Consider the following 23,866-nt stretch of genomic DNA (forward strand, 5'->3'; position numbering starts at 1 on the left):
AAGATTGTTTTGGCTCTTTGGGGTTCTTTGAGATTCCATGTTAATTTTAGGGTGGGCTTTTCTTTTTCTGCAAAAAAAAAAAAGGCATTTGGATTTTGATGGAGATAATGTTGAATTTATAGATCTCTTTGGGTAGTATTGATATTTTAATAATATTAATTTTTCCAATTCATGAATATGGGATGTGTTTCCATTTATTTGTGTCATCTTGAATTTTTTTCAGCAATGTTTTAGTTTTCATTTTACAAGTTTTTCACTTCCTTGGTTAAGTTAATTTCTAAGTATTTTATTCTTTTTGATGCTGTTGTGAATGAAATTGCTTTAGTAATTTCCTTTTCAGATTGTTCATGTGTGTAAAAGTGCAGCTGATTTCTGTGTATTGACTTTTTGTATCTTGCTGCTTTGCTGAGTTCATTTATTCTAACAGGTTTTTCTGTGAAATCATTAGGGTTTTCTACTAGTAAGATCATATCATCTGCAGAGATAATTTTATTTCTTTCTTTACTATTTGAATACCTTTTATTTCTTTTTCTTGCCTTCCAGCAGTAGAACTTCCAGTACTGTGATGATAGATGTGACGAAAGCAGGCATCCTTGCCTTGTTCTTGATCATAGTGGAAATGTTTTCAGTCTCTCACCATTAATTAAGTATGATGTTCATTGTGGGTTTTTCATATTTGGCATTCATTATATTGAGATAGTTTCCTTCTATTCATAGAAGGAATTCATTTCATTTGGTGAATGTTTTTATAAGGAAAGGGTGGTGAATTTTGTCACATACTTTTTCTGCAGCAATTGAGATAATCACGTGGGTATTTTCCCTTCATTTTGTTGATGTGGCAAGTTATATTGATCAATTTTTATGTTAAACCATCCTTGCATTCCAGGAATAAATTCCTCTTGGTCATGGTGTATAATCCTTTTAATATGCTGCTGAGGCATGTTTGCTAGTATTTTGTTGAGGATTTTGCATCCATATTCATTAGGGGTGTTGGTCAGTAGTTTTCTTGTGGTGCTTTTGTCTGGCTTTTGTCTGGCTTTGGTATGAGAGTAATGCTGGCCTCAGAATGAGTTTGGAAGTGTTCCCTTCTGTTTGGTTTTTTGGCAGAGTTTGGTATTAGTTTTTAAAATGTTGGGTAGAATTCACCTTTGAAGCCATTGGGTCTAGGGCTGTTCTTTGTTGGTAGGTTTTTTGTTTGTTTGTTTTTTAAATTAATTTTTATTGGAGTATAGTTGCTTTACAATGTTGTGTTAGTTTCTGCTGTACAGTGAAGTGAATCAGCTATATGTATACATTATCCCCTCTTTTTTGGATTTCCTTCCCATTTAGGTCACCAGAGCATTGAGTAGAGTTCCCTGTGCTATACATTAGGTTCTCATTAGTTAATCTGTTTTATACATAGCAGTGTATATATGTCAATCCCAGTTTCCCAATTCATCCCACTTCCCCTTCCCCCCTTGGTATCCATATGTTTGTTCTCTGGTAGGTTTTTGATTTCTGGTTCAATCTCCTTACTAGTTATAGGTCTATTCACATTTTAATAACCATTCTTTTTAAACAGTCCTTTGCTTTAAAAATCTTATTAAAATAATACAGCATTATTGTGTTTTAAAAGAGTGTCCTCATATTCTACTACCCTAATCCATTTGGTCATATTTCCAATGAGTATGTCTCTATACATGTATGTTTTAGTGAAGTCATAATGTGTGTAACTTCTTTTCATGTTCTGTTTTTTATATGTTACTTACATATTTTCCCCCACTTTTAATTTGTGCTGTCCCACCTATTCCTTATTGCCCTTTTATCTAAGAGAATTATGCCCTACAATGCAACATTCTTGTCAGAAAGAGATCATGTAAGCCTGAGAAGTGTTTTAATTTGATCTTTTTTGTTTTTTTGACTGCTGTCAGTGGGATGGTTTTAAAATAATACTGTATTGGTCACATACTATTATAAGTTTTAATGGTTTTTCTTCATTTTTGACCTTTGTTTTTCTGAAGTTCACAAGTAAGGTGGTTATATTTTCTAACTCATTTTGAACAGGTAACATCAACAGACATTTAAAACAAGCCATGCATAGAAGCTACTTTTTTCCCCTGCCACTTCTAACTCATGTCACTTTTCTTTTGCACTTTCAGGGCATAGCATGTTTACAGTGTAGTGTATAATATTTCAGTCCTACCTAAGTGCAGCATTGGAATGAAAATCTATCAAAATGATCACTAAAAACAAAGGTAGTTTAAACATCTAGTTAGTTTACTTAACTTCTTCCATCAACTCACTGTATAATTTAAATGATTTCACTTGACTTTTTTGTAATGAGTGACATTTTAGAAAATCTGAATATATAATGGCTTACAACTTCACCCTGTAACAATGGGAAGCAAAAGGCAAATAAATTGTTAATAATAATATATTATACAGGTGTGTTCTTTGGCCAAAAAGAAAAAGAGTGTGTGGTAACTAGTGATGATTTGTCCATCAAAACCTGAAACTATTGATATTTATTGAGATGAGAAATTAATGAGATTCTGTTTTACTATTAATAAAGAGAGCAGTACGTTTTCTGTTTTTCTCATTTTCCCCCAACACAGGGAGTAGGGAAAAGCAGACACCCCAATTTATAGTTAATTTATTGTACTGAAGTAAGCTGTATATTGCTTCCAAATCTAAATTAATCCATAGTAAATAAAAATACTTTCATAAAATATTTTTAAATTTTAAAACTATGTTTCTTTAACAGATTTCTATAATCCAGGAGCTTGTTACTAATTATGAAGCCTCTCTGAAAACGTGTGACTTTTTTAGCCCTTATGGTAAGTTTAAATTAGATTGAGTTGAAATTTGATTACTCATTTCAATCCATTTTTAGTCACTAACACTATCTTATGTTTATTATGTATGTGCTACATGATAGCTGTTCCCTAAATAGTTTTTGAATTAGTGAATGAAATGAGAAGAACACTTGCAATCTTAAATAATTAAAAATGTCCTAATCTTGTCAGGGGGGAGTTAACTCCATTTTAATATGAATAAACAGAATTGAGAGGTTGAGCAGCTTGACCACGATCAAGTAGTTAGTTTATGTTGAAATGTATTTTTTGGGAATTCCTACTTCTTTGTTCTTTCTACTCTTATATTACTTTAAATCCTGTATAATTTGGTTCTTTGTTTTTCTGTTTGTAGGGGCATATGTAAATCAAGGCAGCTTTATTTAGAAAACACTCTAGAATGCTTTCAGTCATGCAAATGGTAACTTTGGTTTCTTCTTGCATCTTTTATTTGTTATCATCCTTTTGTTCTTGTTAGTTTGAAACAAATTTCACAATAAAATAACAGACACAGAAGTAAATAATGAACCCTCGTGTCCCCATCACCTACCTCCTTTTATCAGTGTTTCACCAGTATTATTTGAAGTATCTTCTGTCGAGTTTTTTTTCCTGGAGTATTTTTAAAGCAAACATACTGTTTCCCCTGTCAGTACCTTAGTATGCATCTCTAACTGTTTAAAACACTTAAACACAAGATGTAGCCACAGTGCTGTCTTACACAAAATTAACTCTCATACCACAGTATCTAACACCCAGTCCGCATGCAAATTTTCCCAATTATTTAAAAAATTGTATAACTGGTTTATTTGAATACGGATCCAACTAAGGTCCACACTTGACATTTGATTGTTATGTCTCTGCTATTCTTTTGATCTTGAGCAGTACTGTCCACTCCTTTCCCTTTTTTTTTGTTTGTCAAAAGGTCACGTGTCGTGTGGAACGTGCCATGTTTTGAATCTGGCTGATTGTCTTCTCATGGTATCATTTAATACATTTTGCTGTCATCCATATTTCTTACAAAGTTCGAGTTAGATTTACCTACTTTTTTTTTTTTTGGCCTTGCCGTGTGGCAAGTGAGATCTTAGTTCCCCAACCAGGGATTGAACCCATGCCCCCTGCAGTGGAAACGTGGAGTCCTAACCCCTGGACCGCCAGGCAATTCCCCTAGATTTACAGGCTCGATTAGATTCAGGTTCCATATGAATACTTCATACGTGACACTTTGTACTTCCTGTCATATCACATCTGAAGGCAGAAAACATTCTGGTTGTCTCTCTTTTTGTGATATTAAGATTGATCAGGATTTTGATGTTTGTCAGCCTAATCTGCCCATTTAAAAGTTCTTCATTGGCCTAATGATTTTTGCAGCCACTGAGAATCGTTGCCTTCATCCCTTATTTCATTCTAATCATCATTCCTTCTGCATTTATTAGCTGGAATTCTTATAGAGAAGTTTTTTTTATTAGTTATCTATTTTATACATATTAGTGTATATATTGTCAATCCCAAGTAAAGAACTTTTCTCCATCAAATATTTGGTTCCCCTGAAATATAGTTTATATGAGAGGAGCAAGATAAATGCTTGGCTCTTTGCCTATGTTTATTATTTGTGTTTTAATTTTATGCTAATCTGTGTGTTTTCATTGTTGTCATTTCATTTGGTCATCTAGTCCAGGAGACCTTCTGTGTTTTCTGAGGTGGCATGAGTAAATTCTCCTTTCTGCTCTTTCTACCTCATTTTATACCTGTGTGTCTTCCCTTCTGAAATCCATTTTGAGTGCTTGGTATTTCTTTATCTACTCTTCTGTAGCTTGAGTGTACAGAATGGGGAACCAGATGGAGCTCCGCTGATTCTGTGTGACCATCTTGTCAGGAATGTGTCCTCCTAATACCCTTCAATTTTGGGTTTCCCTGATGTAGTGTCGAGGCCTACTTACAATGCTAAGTAAGCCCTGGCCATTCTTGCCTTTGTGGAAATTTTGCAGTGGTAGTTAGGGACATCTTTTCTTCAAGCTATTTTCCTTGACTTTTCCTGGACCTGCTGCCTTATGCTCTCAGCCTGAGAATTCGTAGTTAGATTGATTTACCTCTTTTCCCCAAACTATTTCTTTGGAGTGAGGTATGGGTAGAAGCCTATGAAACCAGCATCTTGTTTCTCTGTTTGGCTGCTACTTTTTGAACTTTACGACATGAAGTCATATCTCTTTCTGTTGAACTTGGTCATTTTTGCTGGATTTGTACTGCTTATCGTAATAGTTAATTTCAGTATGCATTGGGAGAAAGAAAGTATGTGAGTTGCTCTACTTTCCCTCATTCCCTGTAATGATGTATATTTGTTTGATTGCAGAGAATGGGGAGACAGAACCCCCAACGACACTACTCTGGGTTCAGTATTTCCTGGCACAGCACTTCGATAAACTTGGGCAGTATTCTTTGGCTTTGGATTATATTAATGCTGCAATTGCTAGTACTCCAACTCTAATAGAATTATTCTATATGAAAGCAAAAATTTACAAGGTAAAATCTTTGTCATGTTTTTTGAGTAGTTGAAGAATTTGGCCATTTTAAGAACGCTTGGAGTTCTTTCTGTGTAGAGATAACTTTTAGGACACCCTGGTAATCTATTCCTAATATTCTAATAATCCTAAGGAGTTTTATGTTATATAGTTGTATAGTCAGTATTAATAGTTTCATTCAGCTCTTAGTAAATATGAATTGTAATGTATCTAAAGACTTCTAGATAAACTTGACAGAAATGTAACAGATTTCTAATTCGTCTTTAAGAACTTTTTCCATTATATTGTACCCATATTCTCTTAATCATAAACAGTGATTTCTTTAATACTTTCATTTCTTAAAGCATATAGGTAATCTCAGAGAAGCTGCCAAGTGGATGGATGAAGCTCAGTCTTTAGACACAGCCGATAGATTCATCAACTCCAAATGTGCAAAGTATATGCTTCGAGCAAATATGATAAAAGAAGCAGAGGAAATGTGCTCCAAGTTCACAAGGGTAGGAAATAGCGTGTAATTGTCTGAGTTAGTAAAATTAAGTTCTGTGGTGATGTGTGAAGTTTACTGCTGAAGTTCCTAAGAATTCACTTTTGTTATTATTATTTTTTAATCTTGTTTAGCTCACATCCTAAGTATGGTTTCTTACTGTGGTTGATGTATGTGCGTGTGCTTCTGGTGGGAGATGATTAAAAAGCGATAACAGGAGCAAAAGACCTTTATACAGAAATAAGCATTATGCCATACTTCAGTGCTCATATGCAAGATTTGATTTATTGTTCTTTTGTTTCACTAGTAATTTGTGACTGCTGTTTAATTTCTCAGTTACAGTGTCTTAACTTCGTAATAGCTCGTAGAGTTCTTTCTCTGTAGAACTAACTTCTGAGGACTACTGGTCTCTGTGACATTAAGAATTTAAGTTCTTTCAAATTGTTAGGCTAAACATTTATTCCTTTGTTTCATCTTTCACCATCCTTTCATATCCTTTTCTACACAGACTTTCTGTTATATTGTAAAAACAGTACACGTTTATGGTTAAAAATATAAGGAGGCTAATGGAACATAATAGAAAACTATTCACACATATTTGGAAACTTGGTATGTATCAGAGGTGCTTTAAAAATCAGAGATGAAAAGATACTGTTTGGATAATTATTTATTTGTGTTGAAAAAAATAAAATGACATCCTTATCTTACACTGCACACAGATCAGTTACAGGTGGCTTAAAGATCTAAAAGCAAACCTTTCACACTTCTGGAAGAAAGTATAGAAGTTTATCTTCAGGGCTCAAGGTAGGAAGCATTTCTTAAGACACCAAACACATAAAGGTACAAGAGTAAAATTGATACAGTTGATTATATCAAAATTAAAGATAATGTATAGCAAAAAATAATTATAAGCAAAATGACAAGGCAAACCATAGAATTGGAGAAGATATTTCCAACTCATATAAGAAGAATTTATAAAGAAAGCCAAAGAATTCGCTGAAATAGTTACACATTGAATGTAACATAGAGGCATTATGAGAAAACCATGTTTCAAGTTTGATTTCCAAGTTTTAATTAAGATACTTCAAAATAAATAATTTATATCTCCTAGTGCATTACATACAAAGTAGAGGGCTTTAGTGCTGGTATTTGTAAGTAAGTTGTTGAGGATGAAAATAAGTTACCACTGTGCTCTGTGATGTTAATGTATCACTGATACAGCACCAATGTACCACCTTGTTTAAATGTTAACTAGAGTCTAGTTGTGTCTGGGTGTTAAGGGAAACCCCTTATAATTTAGAAGCCACAGAATAGCTTGAACTTTTTTTTTTTTTTTTTTTTTTGCACCATACAAGGAGGCCAGGACAGCTAACGCTCAGAAAACCTGAACTCCTCCATACAGTTCAGCACAGCCTTTTTTATTTATTTTTATTTTTGCTGTGTTGGGTCTTCGTTTCTGTGCGAGGGCTCTCTCTAGTTGTGGCAAGCGGGGGCCACCTTTCATCGCAGCGTGCGGACCTCTCACTATCGCGGCCTCTTGTTGCGAAGCGCAGGCTCAGTAGTTGTGGCTCACGGGCCCAGCTGCTCCGCAGCATGTGGGATCCTCCCGGACCAGGGCTCGAATCGGTGTCCCCTGCGTTAGCAGGCAGATTCTCAACCGCTGCGCCACCAGGGAAGCCCTAGCTTGAAGTTTTATTGTGAAAATTTAACTACTTGCAAGAATGATGTCATAGAAACATTAAATACACATACACACACAATACTCAATAAGAAAAAGATGAGACAATACAAATATGGGCAAAGGAGATGAATAATTAGTTCACAGAAGTAGAATATGGAATGGCCAAAAGATACCTTCATTAATAATCAGGGAAAAAAACAATATATCATTTTTTACCCATGAAATTACCCAGAAATTTAAGACTGACATTACTTGGTATTGACAAATGGTATGTCATTCATACACACACAAACACACACATGCACACACATCTCACATACATATACCATATATCTGTATTGTGTATATATTTATGATGAGAAAGAAACAACGTATGGTCTATGCATGTGATGTACATGTACACATATAGGTTTAATTTTTCATTAAAAGCTACTACTTATGGACCATTTGTTGTTTCTTATCGTAAAAGAGCTTTTTTTTTTAAATTTTTAATTTATTTTTGGCTGTGTTGGGTCTTCATTGCTGCACGTGGGCTTTCTCTGGTTGTGGTGAGCAGGGGCTACTCTTTGTCGCAGTGCGTGGGCTTCTCATTGCAGTGGATTCTCTTGTTGTGGAGCAACGGGTTCTAGCCACGTGGGCTTTAGTAGCTGTGGCGCACGGACTCTAGAGCGCAGGCTCAGTAGTTGTGGCGCACGGGCTTAGTTGCTCAGTGTCATGTGGGATCTTCCTGAACCAGGGATCAAACCCATGTCCCCTGCATTGGCAGGTGGATTCTTAACCACTGCGCCACCAGGGAAGCCCTAGGTAGACTCTTTAAAACCCATGTTTTAGAATTGCGTAGTAGGATACAAACTAGTATTTCTAAAACTCATATGGCATAGGATCAACAGTAATTGTAAAGTGGCAGATGTAGTGGTGGTGCGGAGTATTAGCAAGAACGATGGTAATGATCAAGGGGTCAATCCAAGAAGAAGATATAACAATCGTAAACATATATGTACCCAACATAGGAGCACCTAAATACATAAAGCAAATATTAATAGACATAAAGGGAGAAATGACAGTAACACAGTAATAGTAGGGGACTTTAATACCCCACTTATATCAATGGACAGATCATCCAGACAGAACATCAGTAATGTTCTAAATCATTTCTGAATGCTTTCTAAAGCTGAAAGCATTTCCTCTAAGGTCAGGAACAAGACAAGGATGCCCACTGTTGCCACCTTTATTCAGCATAGTATTGGAAGTTCTAGCCACAACAATCAGACAAGAAAAAGAAATAAAAGGAATCCAATTTAGAAAGAAAGTAAACTGTAACTGTTTGCAGATGACATGATAACTATATATAGAAAATCCTAAGTGTACCACCAGAAAACTGCTAAAGCTCATTAATGAATTGAGTTGCTGGATACAAAATTAATATACAGAAATCTGTTGCATTTCTATGCACTAACAACAAACTATCAGAAAGAGAAATTAAGGAAACAATCCCATTTACCATAACATCAAAAAGAATAAAATACTTAGGAATAAACCTATCCAAGGAGGTAAAAGACTTGTACTCAGAAAACTGTAAGACACTGATGAAAGAAATTGAAGAGGTCATAAACAGATGGAAAGATATATTGTGTTCATGGATTGGAAGAATTAATATTGTTAAAATGACCATACTATTGAAGGCAATCTATAGATTCAGTGCAGTTCCTTGGTATTAAAATACCAAGGGTATTCTTTTCACAGAACTAGAACAGATAATTTAAAATTTTTATGGAAACTCAAAAGACCCTGAATAGCCAAAACAAGCTCCCTGACTTCAGACTGTACTACAAAGCTACAGTCATCAAAACAGAATGGTATTGGCACAAAAACAGACACATAGATCAGTGGAACAGAATAAAGCCCAGAAAGAAATCCCACACACTTACGGTCAATTAATCTACAACAAAGGAGGCAATAATATACAGTGGAGAAAAGACAGTCTCTTCAGTAAGTAGTGCTGGGGAAACTGGACAACTACATGTAAAAGAATGAAATTGGAACATTCTCTAACACCGTATACAAAAATAAACTCAAGATGGATTGAAGATCTAAATGTAAGACTGGAAACCATAAAACTCCTAGAAGAAAACATAGGCAGAGCACTCTTTGACATAAATCATAGCAATTTTTTTGAATCTGTTTCCTAAAGCAAAGGAAATAAAAGCAAAAATAAACAAATGGTACCTAATTAGACTTAAAAGCTTTTTCACAGCAAAGGAGACCATCGACAAAATGAAAAAGCAACCTACTGAATGGGAAAAAAGATTTGCTAATGATGTGACTCATAAGGGGTTAATATCCAAAATAAACAGCTCATACAACTCAACGTCAGAAAAACAAACAACATGATGAAAAAATGGGCAGAAGACTTGAATAGACATTTTCCAAAGAAGACGTACAGATGGCCAGCAGGCATATGAAGAGATGCTCAATGTTGTTAATCATCAGAGAAACGCAAATTAAAACCACAGTCAGGTGTCACCTCACACCTGTCATAATGGCTGCCCTCAAAAAGACCACAAATAAATGTTGGTGAGGATGTGGAGAAAAGGGAACACTGTTGGTGGGAATCTAAACTGGTGCAGCCAGTGTGGAAAACAGTATGGAGGTTTCTCAGAAAAAATAGAAATACCATATGACCCAGCAGTTCCACTCCTGGGTATAAATCCAGAAACAAATGAAAACACTGATTCGAAAAGATATATGCACCCTAATGTTCATAGCATTATTTACAGTTGCCAATATATAGAAGCAACCAGTGTCCATCAACAGAAGAATGGACAAAGCAGATGCAGTATATATGTATATACAATGGAATACTACTCAGCCATAAGAAAGAATGAAATTTTGCCATTTGCAACAACATGGATGGACTTGGAGGGTATTATGCTAAGTGAAGTAAGTCAGACAGAAACACAAATACTGTATGATACCACTTATATATGGAATCTAAAAAATAGAGCTAGCGAATATAACAAAGAGGAAACAGACTCTCAGATATAGAGAACAAATTAATGGTTACCAGTGGGCCGGGAAAGAAGGGGACAGGGGCAAGATGGGGGTAAGGGATTAAGAGATACAAACTATTGTGTATAGAATAAATAAGCTACAAGAATATATTGTACAACACAGGGAATGTAGCCAATATTTTATAACTGTATAAATGGAGTATAACCTTTAAAAATTGTGAATTACTGTTATACACCTATAACAAATTATTGTACATTAGCTATATCAATAAAGAAAGGATGATGGGTATTAGAGAAAAATAAAATTAGGAAAACAGTAGTACTGTTTATGTGCATATAGCACCTAATCCCATGTAAAATCACATGACATTTTACAGCAAGGTAATTAAGGCTCTGAAGAGGTTACTTGAATCATCTTTGGTCACATAGCAGTACCGGGGCTCAAACTCTTCAATGCCCTTTCCACTGTGTCACAATTTTGAAGATTAGAAATTAGAAGAAAGTCCAAGAGTAGATGTAAAAGCAGTGATGCTTGTAGAGAAAAGTACCACCTGGAAGGCCAAGCTAGATTAGAAATAAAGTACAATTAGAAATGAGTATATAAAACTTCTTAAGTTAAATAAATTCAGTGGTTTAAAAAAAATAAAAAACAGAAAACACCCACACAGCAAATCACAGCTGACTCGGATATGTCTGAAAAGGCCCAGAAGAATGAAGGGGAAGAAAGAAGGGGAAAGGTTGGCTGTTCGAGGAGAGTAGTCCTCAAAGCCTGGGGCTCAGCTTGCTCATCGTAATCATGTCCGGTCATCCACTCTTGATAGGTTGCTGTGCCGTGTGGAGAGCCTGTTAGTGTATCCATGCTGCTTCACTGGCCAGGCGTGTCCCTAATGTGTGGTGGATAACAGTGAACTGGGGGAGGAGAATTGCTAATGACTCTGATAATCAGTTTATATCTGCTTGGTAATAAGTGAGTGAAGTGCTCATATTTCCGTCTTGCAGATTTTTCACAGTTTAGAATGTTTGTAGAGCTGCTGATGCAAGTTGGAAAGTTCTAGTTAGTAAAGTTTTGAAATGAAGAATGATGTAGATTTCTTATAAACATATGTAGTCATCAAAAAATGGAATATATATGCAGCCCTAAAGATGACATAAAATACCACCATAATTTCCTTTACCCAGAGATAACTAGTTTTTATACTTGAATTCTGAAAATTGAACTGATAACTCACAATGGGTGTGAAAGAGAAGTGAATATTAAACTTATATAAATGTACCCATATTTTTACTGTCTTTCCTGGGGTCACATAAAGTATATTTTAAATAACTATTCTAAATTGTGACAAAACTCCAGTGCCCCTGTACTGAAACTAGGTACTCTATGTCTTACACTCTTCTAGAATACACACTGAGCCTGAGTTAACAAATATTCATTTTTTTTTTTTTTGCGGTACGCGGGCCTCTCACTGTTGCGGCCTCTCCCGTTGCGGAGCACAGGCTCTGGACGTGCAGGCTCAGCGGCCATGGCTCACAGGCCCAGCCGCTCCGCGGCATGTGGGATGTTCCCGGACCGGGGCACGAACCCGTGTCCCCTGCATCGGCAGGCGGACTCTCAACCACTGCGCCACCAGGGAAGCCCCACAAATATTCTTAATAAATTCCATTATTTGGTTTTGTCAGCCCACTGCAAAGAGTTGGCATGGAACAGGACATGCTGTTAGAAGCAGACACATGGGTACAAAGGAAGTGACAACTGATAGCCTGACGTGGAGGGAGGAGACTTGGGAAACTGAAAAGCAGGCTTGGAACTACTAGTAAGCAATTTGAAAATGATGTTGTAAATAGCAGTGATCCTAAGTTGGCAAGGAAAGATTAAGTAGCTTCTGCTTAATAGACAAAAGATAGGCAGTGCTTCTTAGGATTACTGTCTTCAATAGATTGAGTAAAAGCTTTGGTGTTTAAAACTTAGCTTCAGTAATCTGCAGTCTTTTCTGTGTAGGTTGTTGAATATCTCAACAGAGCTGGAAAATAAGACATGTAATTTTAAGTTGATAGGAGCCTTTTGGAAGCACATTGATATATTTGTTATATGATTTGTTAATACTATTTATTGTCGTAATAATCCTTGTAGACATAGTTGTAAAAGAGAAAATGGGATTTGTAGGATCTCTTCTATTTGTTTCCTTCCTTTATTTATGATTGCTTCCATTTCAGGAAGGAACATCTGCCATGGAAAATCTAAATGAAATGCAGTGTATGTGGTTTCAAACAGAATGCATTTCAGCTTATCAGCGTTTGGGAAGATATGGGGATGCTTTGAAAAAATGCCATGAAGTAGAAAGGGTAAGTTAATAGAGTTTTGGCTTTATTTTTCTCCTGTAAGGTGACAAAAAAAGCAGGTAGATTTCTACATGGGATCATCTACCTCTTATAACTACTTTGGAAACTTCATTGTGAAAAAATTCTTGATCTTTAGCCTTTCAGACATTCAGAAGTTGTGAATAAATGATTGCTTTCTTTTGATCCTCAAATGGTTATGATTTCGACATGTCTGCATACTTTTGCCTGAAGGAAGAAGGAAAAGATTAGTAAGTTATTGTTGCTATGATTAACATATACTCAAAATTCCTATTCCCTAATCGGGCCATTATTGATTTTCACCTCTAGCCTAGAAAGGTGTACAAGCTGATGGCCACCTCTCTCCTCTTTATGTCAGGATCTGCTCTATAGTCAGCCTCTCTCCAGTTTGTCTTCCCAGGATATTTGTTCTCACATTCAGCACTTTGTACACAATGTGTGGCTGGTTTGCAAGCTTATTTTATTACTTGCTAGGATTATGTGTGTGATGTGCCTTAGTAAGGGGACTTTTCTTTTCCTTGTGTGTGAATTTTTGTTTTCCTGTTCTTTGTCATCTCTGAAGCACTCTCCTTCCAAATGGACCACAGGAGGAAAAGAGCCACAAATGCACCCCTGAGGCAGCCCTCAGCAGCCCTCAGCTGGGGGTCACTCGGCAGCACTGTCCCAAGCTGACGCAGTATAGAGCCACAGGCGTCGTAGTCAGGTGAGCCTGATGTCTGCACTCTGGCAGTCACTTTGGCCTTTTTCCCACGTGAAACTTCTGAGGTTGCCCAAAAGGAAGGCTAAATCTTAGGGGGTGGCTTTGGTTGGGAACTGGAACTAGGATTCTACCTGAGCCCTTTTAGAAATAGCTTAGTTTTTGCTTTGCTTTGTTTTGTTTTGTTTTTTTCCTTTTTAAGCCTGGGCTTGATGGCTGGATTGCTGGGGAAAATCCTTCTCATCTTCTTGGAAAATATAAAGCCTTTGGATGATATTTTCAGGCAGTATCCAAGCATTCTAAGTTTAAATCAGGCTCTTACTTCTGTGACAAAACCTAGATTACTAGCTTGCTTCAACACTCCTAGACGATGGTCACTCTAAAAGCATTCTGCTTGTTACTAAGGAAAGACATTTTTATTAACCAGGACATTCTCAGGGAGCGGTAGATTGTTTCCTGAGTGAACAGCCTACTCGGCACGTATGGACCAGTAATTCCAGCGAGACCATAATTAGAAATTTATCAGATTTTCTGTGAAAGTCAAATTTGAACACCTGGGGGTCATCCTGAACTTTTCCAGCTCTAGTCCCATTCCTCCTAACATTAGTAACTGTACTACTTTACTCTTTTTAATATTTTTTGAAGATTGTTAGACTATGATTGCTAGCTATTCCATTACTAAGTTTCATTCCCCTGAGTTTTCAGTGATTTTGAACTACTGCAGTTGAACCCTTGACCAGAGTGGGCGTTGGGGTGCCAGTGCTGTGTGAGGTTGAGAATCCCTCTGTGCCTTCTCGTTGCCTCTTTGTATGTGCGGTGCCTGCGTATCCGTGGTTCTGTATCCGTGGATGCAGCCAACCGTGGATTGTGTAGTCCTGTAGTATTTACTGTTGAAAACAATTCACATATTGGTGGGCCCACGTGGTGGTGTTCAAGGGTCAGCTGTACTTCCAGTTCAAGAAATATGTTTTGACTGGTAGAAAGCATTTTTGAAGGAAAAAAAATTAGAGGAAACCATTGGTTATCAGAGATTAAAACATGGTAGAAATCGTCACCCTCTGGTCATGTTATATAACTGTTATTGCTAGAAACTTTACAAAGTGTCTTTAGGGTTTGCTGTTGGTGCTTGAAAATATAACCAGAAGCAGATAAGTAAGAAAAGGTCCTTCATATTTCACTTGTAAGCTAGTCTTTATGGTGAATAATTTATACTAAAAAGTAAATATTACAAGGCTTAGCTCTTCTAGTGGTTATGTGTAAAAACATTAGTGTATAGTACAAATAGGGTGATTAAATGTTTGCTGATTAATGCTTCTGAAATTAATTTCTAATAAAATTAATATAATCTAAAAGAAAATTCTTGATATAATTGTAAGGATTTACAAGTAATTACAGAAATCAAAGATATAATAGGTATCTGTTTGAGTTACTTTTGTGCCTAGGTTTTAACTATTTTAGTAAAGAAATGAGCACCTTTCATATATAAAATTTCGCAGTTGACCTTCTAAATAGAAGGTCATTGAATAGAGAAATAAGTTCCAGGAAGGGCTAAGTCCTTCTCCCTTCAAGAATTCATTCAAGAGTTCTTTCACTGAAGGCAGTTTCAGCTTAGGACATACTGCTGTATGCTCTTACTAATTGGATTTGAAACATTAGATTTCTAGAATGGCCCACTGTAGTACCTCTTCTGCCTTCATCTTGCCCCCCTTATAGGATTTTAGGATTATATATAAAGATTATGTAGTCCAACCCAATCCGATGTTTAGAACTTGTTTTATTAAAGACAAGACAAAATGACCACCTTCAAAGTATTGGCTGTAAACTTGTGTTCAGAATAATATTTTTAACTATTTTATCTTTCAAGAATTGAGCTTTCTTTTCCTTTTTTTTTCAGGTGATTAGTTTCTCATTATTTTAGTGTGTTGATTTATATCTGAAATAGGAACAATGTATATTTCTAAAACTTTTTGATAAGATCTAAGATTTCTGATAGATCAAAACCATAGGAAGTTCATAAATTTATCTTCTAGTGCATCTTAATCTTTATCAAATTGACATGTGCTTTTATTTATTTTTAAAAATTTATTTATTTTAATTAATTTATTTTTGGCTGCATTGGGTCTTTGTTGCTCCATGCGGACTTTCTCTAATTGTGGCGAATGGGGGCTACTCTTGTTTGCCATGCGTGGGCTTCTCATTGCGGTGTCTTCTCTTGTTGCAGAGCACAGGCTTTAGGCACGCAGGCTTCAGTAGTTGTGGTGTGTGGGCTCAGTAGCTGTGGCTCGCAGGCTCTAGAGCACAGGCTCAGTACTTGTGGCGCACGGGCTTAGTTGCTCCATGGCATGTGGGATCTTCCCAGACCGGGGATCGAAGTCAGTCATGTTCCTTGCATTGGCTGGCGGATTCCTAACCACTGTGCCACCAGGGAAGTCCTGACACATGCTTTTTTAACAACCGATTTTCTGTAAAGAAAATAGAGTTGCTTATTGCCCTAGTTGGTCTAGTTATTATTATTTAAGTCCAGAGATTTTTGTAGCCTTTCCATGTATGAGCTCCTATTAGTCTCCTGCAGCAACTCTGAGAAGTACTGGGTGGGAGAATCTGGGTCAGAAGAGAAGGCCTAATAGGAAATTCCTAAAGAAAACCATACTTTTAAGCTGTGAATAGCATTTCTTAATTTTTTGATGACTTGTCTTACTTCGATACAAGCCTAATTTTGACAACTTAAGCAATTCCTGTCAGCATTCCCGCCGCATTTTCCCTCACCCCCAAAAGAGAGAACTAGTGTTGATGATGAGGGGGCAAGTGAGTTAAGGGCATAGGCTGTATGTTAAAATTAGGGTGCCTAATTTCTGCGTGACCTAAGTGACCACATCATGTTCATGTTTGGCTGAAGTGCAGGGAAGGTAACTACCTATTTGCCTGTTTTTGTTATCTAGTATATTTTTATGTTTTATAAATTTGGAGACTTAAACATCACCCCAAGGTAGTTCTAGGGAGATCTTTGTGGTAATGGACTAGTTCTTTATCTTGATTGTGGTGGTGGTTACGCAAATCTACACACGATAAAATCACATGGAACTATACACACACATTAAGCCAATGTCAGGTTTTTGTTTTGATAGTTACTATAGAATATAACCTGTGGGGAAACTGAGGGAAGAGTATATGGGACATCTCTGTACTATCTTTGCAACTTCCTTTACCTATAATTATTCCAAAATTAAAAGTTAAAAAAGAAAATCAACCTAAGATTATTTAATTGTTTTTAAGTAGGAATATGCCATCCCTGAGCAGGTTCCTGAGACACAGGGCTTTCAGTGGAAAAACTGAGAAAGCCTCAGACAAACTGGGATTAAGTTGGTTACCCTATTTATGGAAGACATTAACTGGAGAGAGGCAGCCTATGGGCTGTTACTGATAAAGAGGCAGCTTAAATGTTTGTGGTTCCATATGGCTCCCTCTAAGACTTGATTTAAATCTACGTCTACTAATGCTATAGGAATATCTCTTGAAACTTGTGTCTGCCTTTTTACACATAAATGTTTCTCACCCTTAAAAAAGGTCCTGTAATCTCTCAGATGCTTTCATCTCATTATGTGTGCCATGATTTTGGGCACTGCCATTTTTCCTCAGTCAGTTGTATTGAATTTTAAGATATTATAGTGCTAGATATAACTTGATTTATATTAGCTGTGAACAACTATGTAATTCCTTGATTTAAAAAAAGTTTATGTTATTATTTGTCTTATTAATGGGAGGAATGCAACTTTCAAATATAACATTAAAGCATGATTCTTGAACTAGGAAATATAAACTAATTTAAAATGTTCATTTTTTTTCTTCCCCATTTCTTTCCTTCACAATGTATACTTTTATTCTTTTTATCTTAGTATTCTTCCCTTAAAGTCTCAGGTACTTACAGTAATTCTGTGTATAGTGTATTTCTAATTACCAAGATAACTAAAATTATCAAATGATATGGACAATTACTAATGTGTTCTCTGCACAGTGAGTTACTAGGCCTCCAGGACAGAGGGAAAATGAAGTAGTAGCAGAGTTTGATCTGTGTGTGTGTAGTGAATCATTCATTTTCCTATATATTTTTGGCAAAGCTAAAATAGGGGGAAAGAAAGAAGATGGAGGTAGAGATGCATGTAGGGAAGAAAATAAAAGTATAAATTGTTTTGTCAGAGGGTTAGTTGTCTTTTTTCCGTGTAGGGGATTAGTTCTTAACCCTTTTTGGGCCACGGACCCTTTGAGAATTGGATGAAAGCCTCAAGCTCTCTCCTTAGGAAAATGTTATTATGCTTGTTTATAAGTAGACTCCAGATTAAGAACTTTTGCTAAAATGGAATGTAAGTAGATAAATGGGAGTTTAATGAGTGAGAGAAAACCATAATGTTCTGCCTTTGTAAAGCAGTTTACTGTTCAGAATGAACTTTAAAATAATTATTTGGTCCCTTAGCAACCTTATGAAATTAGCTGTATATATTGATATTTCTTTATTCCTAACTTAGGTTAAATAATTGAGGCTCTAGGAAATTAACAAGTCACACGAATGATAAGCAGCTTCTCTCCTGAGTTGGCAAATATTGTGCTTATTGAATGTCTGCTGTGCTAGGCCCTGTGCCAGGTAGTGGGGATGGATATGATAGGCTTGTCCTTGAAGAGCTCTTGGTTGAGTAGAACCATCTAATTTGTAGACATTCAGTGTGAACCTATATATATTTAGTCTCCGTTCAGCTCAGTTTAACTCTGCATTGCTGATTTTGGGGGGAATAGTGAGGAGAAGTATTTCATTAAAACGAAAATATCAGTATGTTGTAATTTCCAGGTTTAAAAAATAACCTGATCATCTGACTTTAGTTCCCTGACCAGGGTTGAATTCGGGACTGGCAGTGAAACCGCTGAGTTCTAACAACTGGACCAACAGGGAATTCCCTTCATCTGACTTATTTCATAGAAATTGAGTATCATAATAAAACATGATGTATAGAGAATGGGCATGGATCATAGGAAGAGAAACTTAAGTTTAATGCAAAGAACACCTTGAGGTCCTTCATATGTTAAACACTGGAGCGGGCAACTAAGTGAAATTGTGACTGCTTACATTACCTTTCGGGCTTTTTATGATTTTCTTTTCAAAAGTAGACATTATTGACATAAACGTAAGGGATAATTTTGTGGTTTTGTTTTTAAGCATTTTTTTGAGATAACCGACGATCAATTTGACTTCCATACTTACTGCATGAGAAAGATGACCCTTCGTGCCTACGTTGACCTTTTGAGATTAGAAGATATACTCAGGAGACATGCCTTCTATTTCAAGGCCGCTAGATCAGCTATTGAAATATATTTGAAATTGTATGATAATCCCTTGACCAATGAAAGCAAACAACAAGAAATAAATTCAGGTAACTGAAAAGGGACTTGCTTAAAGAGATTTGAAAAGAACACAAAATTTCAGAACATCATTAACATAACGATGAAAAAGTATATTATCAGATGGATGTGAAGACAACATTAGATAACTGATAATACCCAAAAAAGTGGGGGGAAGACTTAGAAAAAGTCGACAGGATGATGTCCTGTAACTGATGCTTCTAAATTACCCTAATGGAATGACCTGTAGTCATTCTAATTTTTATCATTGGTAGGGCCCATTCAGGAAAAATAGAAATGTTTATGGGCTGTTTTTTTGTTTTTTTTTCTTAAATAGGAATTGAAGATAGTTTTGAGCTTTTTAGGGGAAAAAATATATATTTGTACAACTTCGAATACCTACTTGATTGAAAATAATAATACCAATGAGAATATCTGTATAGAGCCTTTTATTCACTAAAATGTTAATATCTAAGAATATTTGAGAAATAGCATGGAGGCAAATTTCTGATCAGATCACGGGTGTTTATGTGCATTGCACTTATCCTTGATATATTCATATTCCAAGAGGATAGTCATCAGCCCCACTTTATACAGTTTGGGACTTGAGCCTGAGAGAAGATGATTTGCCTAAACCCATGTATTGTGTAGGAAGCAGAACCAGGCTAGAATTGGTTAATTTTAGTTGATGCAGCATTTGCTATTGCATTTTGTGTGCCAGGTTTGAGCTAGTCATTAGGAGTACACTTTCTAAAAACTTCTATATAGTTGCCCCCCAAAAAACTATACTAATAGTATGTATTGAATAAGAATATGAGGAAATTGGAAACATTGACTCAGAATTTTCATTCATTTGGATATTTATAGAAAACCTGTCAGCCAAAGAATTGAAGAAAATGCTTAGCAAGCAGAGAAGAGCTCAAAAAAAGGCTAAATTAGAAGAAGAGAAAAAGCATGTGGAAAGGGAACGTCAACAAAAAAATCAAAAGAAAAAACGGGATGAAGAAGAAGAAGAAACTAGTGGTCTCAGAGAAGAACTTACACCTGAAAAATTAGAAAGGGTGAGATGAACTTACTGTCTTTACTTGGTAAAATTTATGTTATTTCGTTCGTTCTGACCGTAAACATAATTTATTTAAATCTGTAGATCAGAAGCTATTTGTAGTATTAGCCAAGATCATTATGATAGTCATCAATTGTTTTTGAGTGATAATATGCACATTTTGGCTAATGCAAATTATAGATAGAATTGTAGTTGTGGTAGGCAGAATAATGGCCCTCCAAAGGTGTCTGTGTTCTAATCCCTGGAAACTGTGAACATGTTATATTTCATGGCAAAGGGAATTAAGGTGGCAGATGGAATTTAAGGTTGTACTTAGCTGGCCTTTAAATAGGGAGAGTAGCCTAGATTATCCAGCTAAGCCCAATGTAATTAATCACCAGGGGCCTTAAACGTGGGGGAGGGAAGCAGGAGAGGAGGGCTGAGTGGTGGGAAAAGGACTCAATCCTCTGTTGTTGCTTTGAAGCGGGTGGGGTGGGAGCCACAAGCCAGAGGGTGTGGGCATCCTTGAGAAGCTGGAAAAAGGCATTGAAACATATTCTCCCTTAAAGCCTCCAAAAGGAAATGCAGTCCTGTTGACACTTTGATTTTAAGCCCAGTGAGACCCATGTTGGACTTTTAACCTATAGAACTACAGGATAATAAATTTGTGTTAATACAGTAAATTTTTGGTAATTTGTTAGAGCAGCAATACAATTAAATATGGAAGCATTTCATATACCTTGCTAGATAATGTTTTAGCTACTAAGAGAATAGCATCTTATCTCCAGGATTTTCTCAAAGTGTTAATAGTTACTTAGGAACCAGATTTAGGGAAATATTTCCTATTTAGGGAAATAGCTTTCTGGTTTATTCACTGTGAATCTAGTATAAGTATTTTAAACTTGTCCTTTTTTTCAACTATGTAGTGCAATTATATTTGCCTCCTTTAAATGTTTGTAGTTTAAGGGGCTTGGTAGCATAATGGTACTTGTAGTATAATGGTACTTGTAGTACCATTTCATCAAGTCTGTGGAATAATTTCCTGTATTTTTTTTTATTTTTATAAAATTATCTTGATTTTATAATCAGAAAAGCAATAGAACTATTTCCGTTTTTGAAAAGTATTGACTATTTGTTTATAGTTGATAGTTTTAAAATTTTTTCTTGCTTACTTGGTTACATGAAGAGAACTGTCTAAATTACTTCAGCTATGTATTAATATAAAATTTGGGGGGAAATTTGACTTGTGTAACTACTTTTTAAATACAATAATTTTTCTTTCTGTTTCAAAATAGATAGAAAATCCATTAGAAGAAGCTATCAAGTTTCTTATACCTCTTAAGAACCTTGTTGCTGATAACATTGACACTCATCTATTAGCATTTGAAATATATTTTAGAAAAGGTAATAGTTTGAATTCAGATTTTAATCCTTGATTTTATTGGTGGCCATATTCAATAGAATCTTTGTGAATTAGATCTATTTTTGTTTCTTAGAGTTTCATTTCAGCCTTCCACAAAGGCTCTTAATTCCTTTTTCCTTTGCTACTCAAAACTTTACTGAGTAATAAATTAGAATATTATGATCAAATGAATAATTTGAATAGTCATACAAGTTGTTTACCTGAATCAATTCTTCATGATTTTTCAGGCATTTCTTTAGAAAATAATATTATCTTTGATAACCAAAGGCAGCTTTGAATTTTGCTTTTGAATGTTACAGGAAAGGTAACACTTTGTTACTGGATTTTAAGTGAGGCTAAAATAAAGTGAAGAAAAAACATACATAAATATTGATGCTGTTACTTTTATAATTTCTTCTGACATAGGAAAGTTTCTGTTAATGCTGCAGTCTGTCAAACGAGCTTTTGCCATCAACAGGAATAACCCATGGTTACATGAATGTTTAATTAAATTTTCTAAATCTGGTAAGTATAAAAAAGGTAATATTTATGTAAAAGTAAATATAACAGTTCAGCTGTCTTCCATTAAGCTGGACATTAAAGAGATTTGTAACAATGTAAAGCAAAAAAAGTATAATGTTTATAGTATTTAAATGGAGATTTATCTATAAAATGAACATGCTAGCAAAGATATGTTAGAAATTAGTGCATTTTAAGCTAGAATGTATTTATATTCCAAAGGAATAATACTCTTTTTATTATGTAAAATATATCAAGTTTAATAATAAATATAAATGTATTTCAATTGATTTTGTTTCAAAGTACAGACCAAAAATTTTATAAACTTCACATGTTCTCTTTTTATAGTGTCTAATCATAGTAATCTTCCAGACGTTGTGAGCAAAGTTCTGTCTCAAGAAATGCAGAAAATATTTGTTAACAAGGATTTGGAAAGTTTTAATGAGGATTTTCTCAAACATAATGCTACCTCTCTTCAGCATCTACTTTCAGGTTCGTATTTAGTTCCCAGGGTTAAAATGTTTATGGAAAAAAGTTAGAATGTGACGAAAAAAGAAAAGTTTGGAAAGATTATCAACCTCACTAACTATCAGAGAAAAAGAAATGAACACAATACCATTTTGATCTTCCAAATTAGGAAAGATTATTTTTAAACACAACCATACAAAATCTGTGGGATGCAGCAAAAGCTTAGTTCTTAGAGGGAAGTTCATAGTGATACAGGCCTTCCTCAAAAGAAACAAGAAAAGTCTCAAATAAACAACCTAACCTACCACCTAAAAGGAAAGATTATTTTTGTGTGGGAAAAGGAGACTAAAGTATGGGAAAGATGTGGTATATAAGCACTCTTGTATTTTACTGCTGCAGGTGTGAATTGCCCTGGCCATGTAGGAAAACAATTTGTCATTCTTACCAAGAGCTTCATTACAACTGTGCCTTTTGCTGTAGTCACACATATTTGTGTAAATAATTTTTTTTTTTTTTTTTTTTTTTTAAGGAAGGGAGGGAGGGAGAGAGGGAAAGAAGGATCTTTTTTTTTTTTTTTTGCGGTACGCGGGCCTCTCACTGTTGTGGCCTCTCCCGTTGCGGAGCACAGGCTCCGGACGCGCAGGCTCAGCGGCCATGGCTCACGGGCCCAGCCGCTCCGCGGCATGTGGGATCTTCCCGGACCGCGGCACGAACCCGTGTCCCCTGCATCGGCAGGCGGACTCTCAACCACTGCGCCACCAGGGAAGCCCTGTGTAAATAATTTTAAAGAATTAATCCAAAGCAAAGAAAGAGCTTTAAGGGCAAAGATATTAACTGGAATGCTCTGTGTAAGGATGGGGAAAAGACTGGAAACATATTTAATGATGTCCAGTAATAGGGAAAACAGTAGTAGGTAGGTTCATATAAAATGACAGGTAGTCATATAAAGTAATATTTATTCAAAAGATTTGTAATAACAGGGGTACTTTTGTAATATATATGCAGAATTAACATATAATCTCAGCTATGTAAAAATACACATGGCATAAAAGCTGAAAAGAAGCATCAAAGCTTTAATGGTTGACTTTGGATGTTGAGGTTATGTGACACTCATTTTTTCTTGTATTTTTTATTACGGTATGTATTTTGTGTTTGTGGGTTTGTTTGTTTTCTTTTTCACTTTTTGGCCGCACCTCATGGCATGCATGTGGGATCTTAGTTCCCTGCGCCCCCTGCAGTGGAAGCGTGGAGTCTTAACCACTGGACCGCCAGGGAAGTCCCCATATTTTGTGTTTTGAGGATTTACTGTATCCTGTCTTGTTACAGGAAGGATGTTAGGCAGCATATACAAATTCATAAAATGACAAGATGGCAAAATGGAAGCTGGAAAAAGATTGCGGAAAAGCAGTTGGGGACAAAATGAATGGAGTACATAATATAATTAACTATGCTTCTACTTTAAATATTTTAACCTG

At 35.8% G+C, this 23,866-nt stretch overlaps 1 protein-coding gene across 13 annotated transcripts in view; it reads left to right on the top strand.

Moving 5' to 3' along the window:
- Positions 1-23,866, top strand: part of NAA16 (N-alpha-acetyltransferase 16, NatA auxiliary subunit) — an 82,638-nt gene that overhangs the window by 38,399 nt on the left and 20,373 nt on the right. For 7 of the 13 annotated variants that reach the window (XM_033436709.2, XM_033436710.2, XM_004274553.4 and 4 more), the window contains 9 exons: positions 2,744-2,816; positions 5,179-5,348; positions 5,692-5,844; positions 12,735-12,863; positions 18,779-18,992; positions 19,828-20,021; positions 21,298-21,406; positions 21,831-21,929; positions 22,272-22,415. In XM_033436709.2, coding sequence (XP_033292600.1) covers positions 2,744-2,816; positions 5,179-5,348; positions 5,692-5,844; positions 12,735-12,863; positions 18,779-18,992; positions 19,828-20,021; positions 21,298-21,406; positions 21,831-21,929; positions 22,272-22,415 — 1,285 coding nt within the window. Of the gene's footprint in view, positions 1-2,743; positions 2,817-5,178; positions 5,349-5,691; positions 5,845-12,734; positions 12,864-13,440; positions 13,582-18,778; positions 18,993-19,827; positions 20,022-21,297; positions 21,407-21,830; positions 21,930-22,271; positions 22,416-23,866 lie in introns of those variants that run through there. The other 6 variants (XR_004485690.2, XR_004485691.2, XR_004485692.2 and 3 more) reach the window with 6 other exon arrangements.

Source organism: Orcinus orca, chromosome 18 (genome assembly GCF_937001465.1).
Source record: "Orcinus orca chromosome 18, mOrcOrc1.1, whole genome shotgun sequence".
Taxonomy (NCBI): Eukaryota; Metazoa; Chordata; class Mammalia; order Artiodactyla; family Delphinidae; genus Orcinus; species Orcinus orca.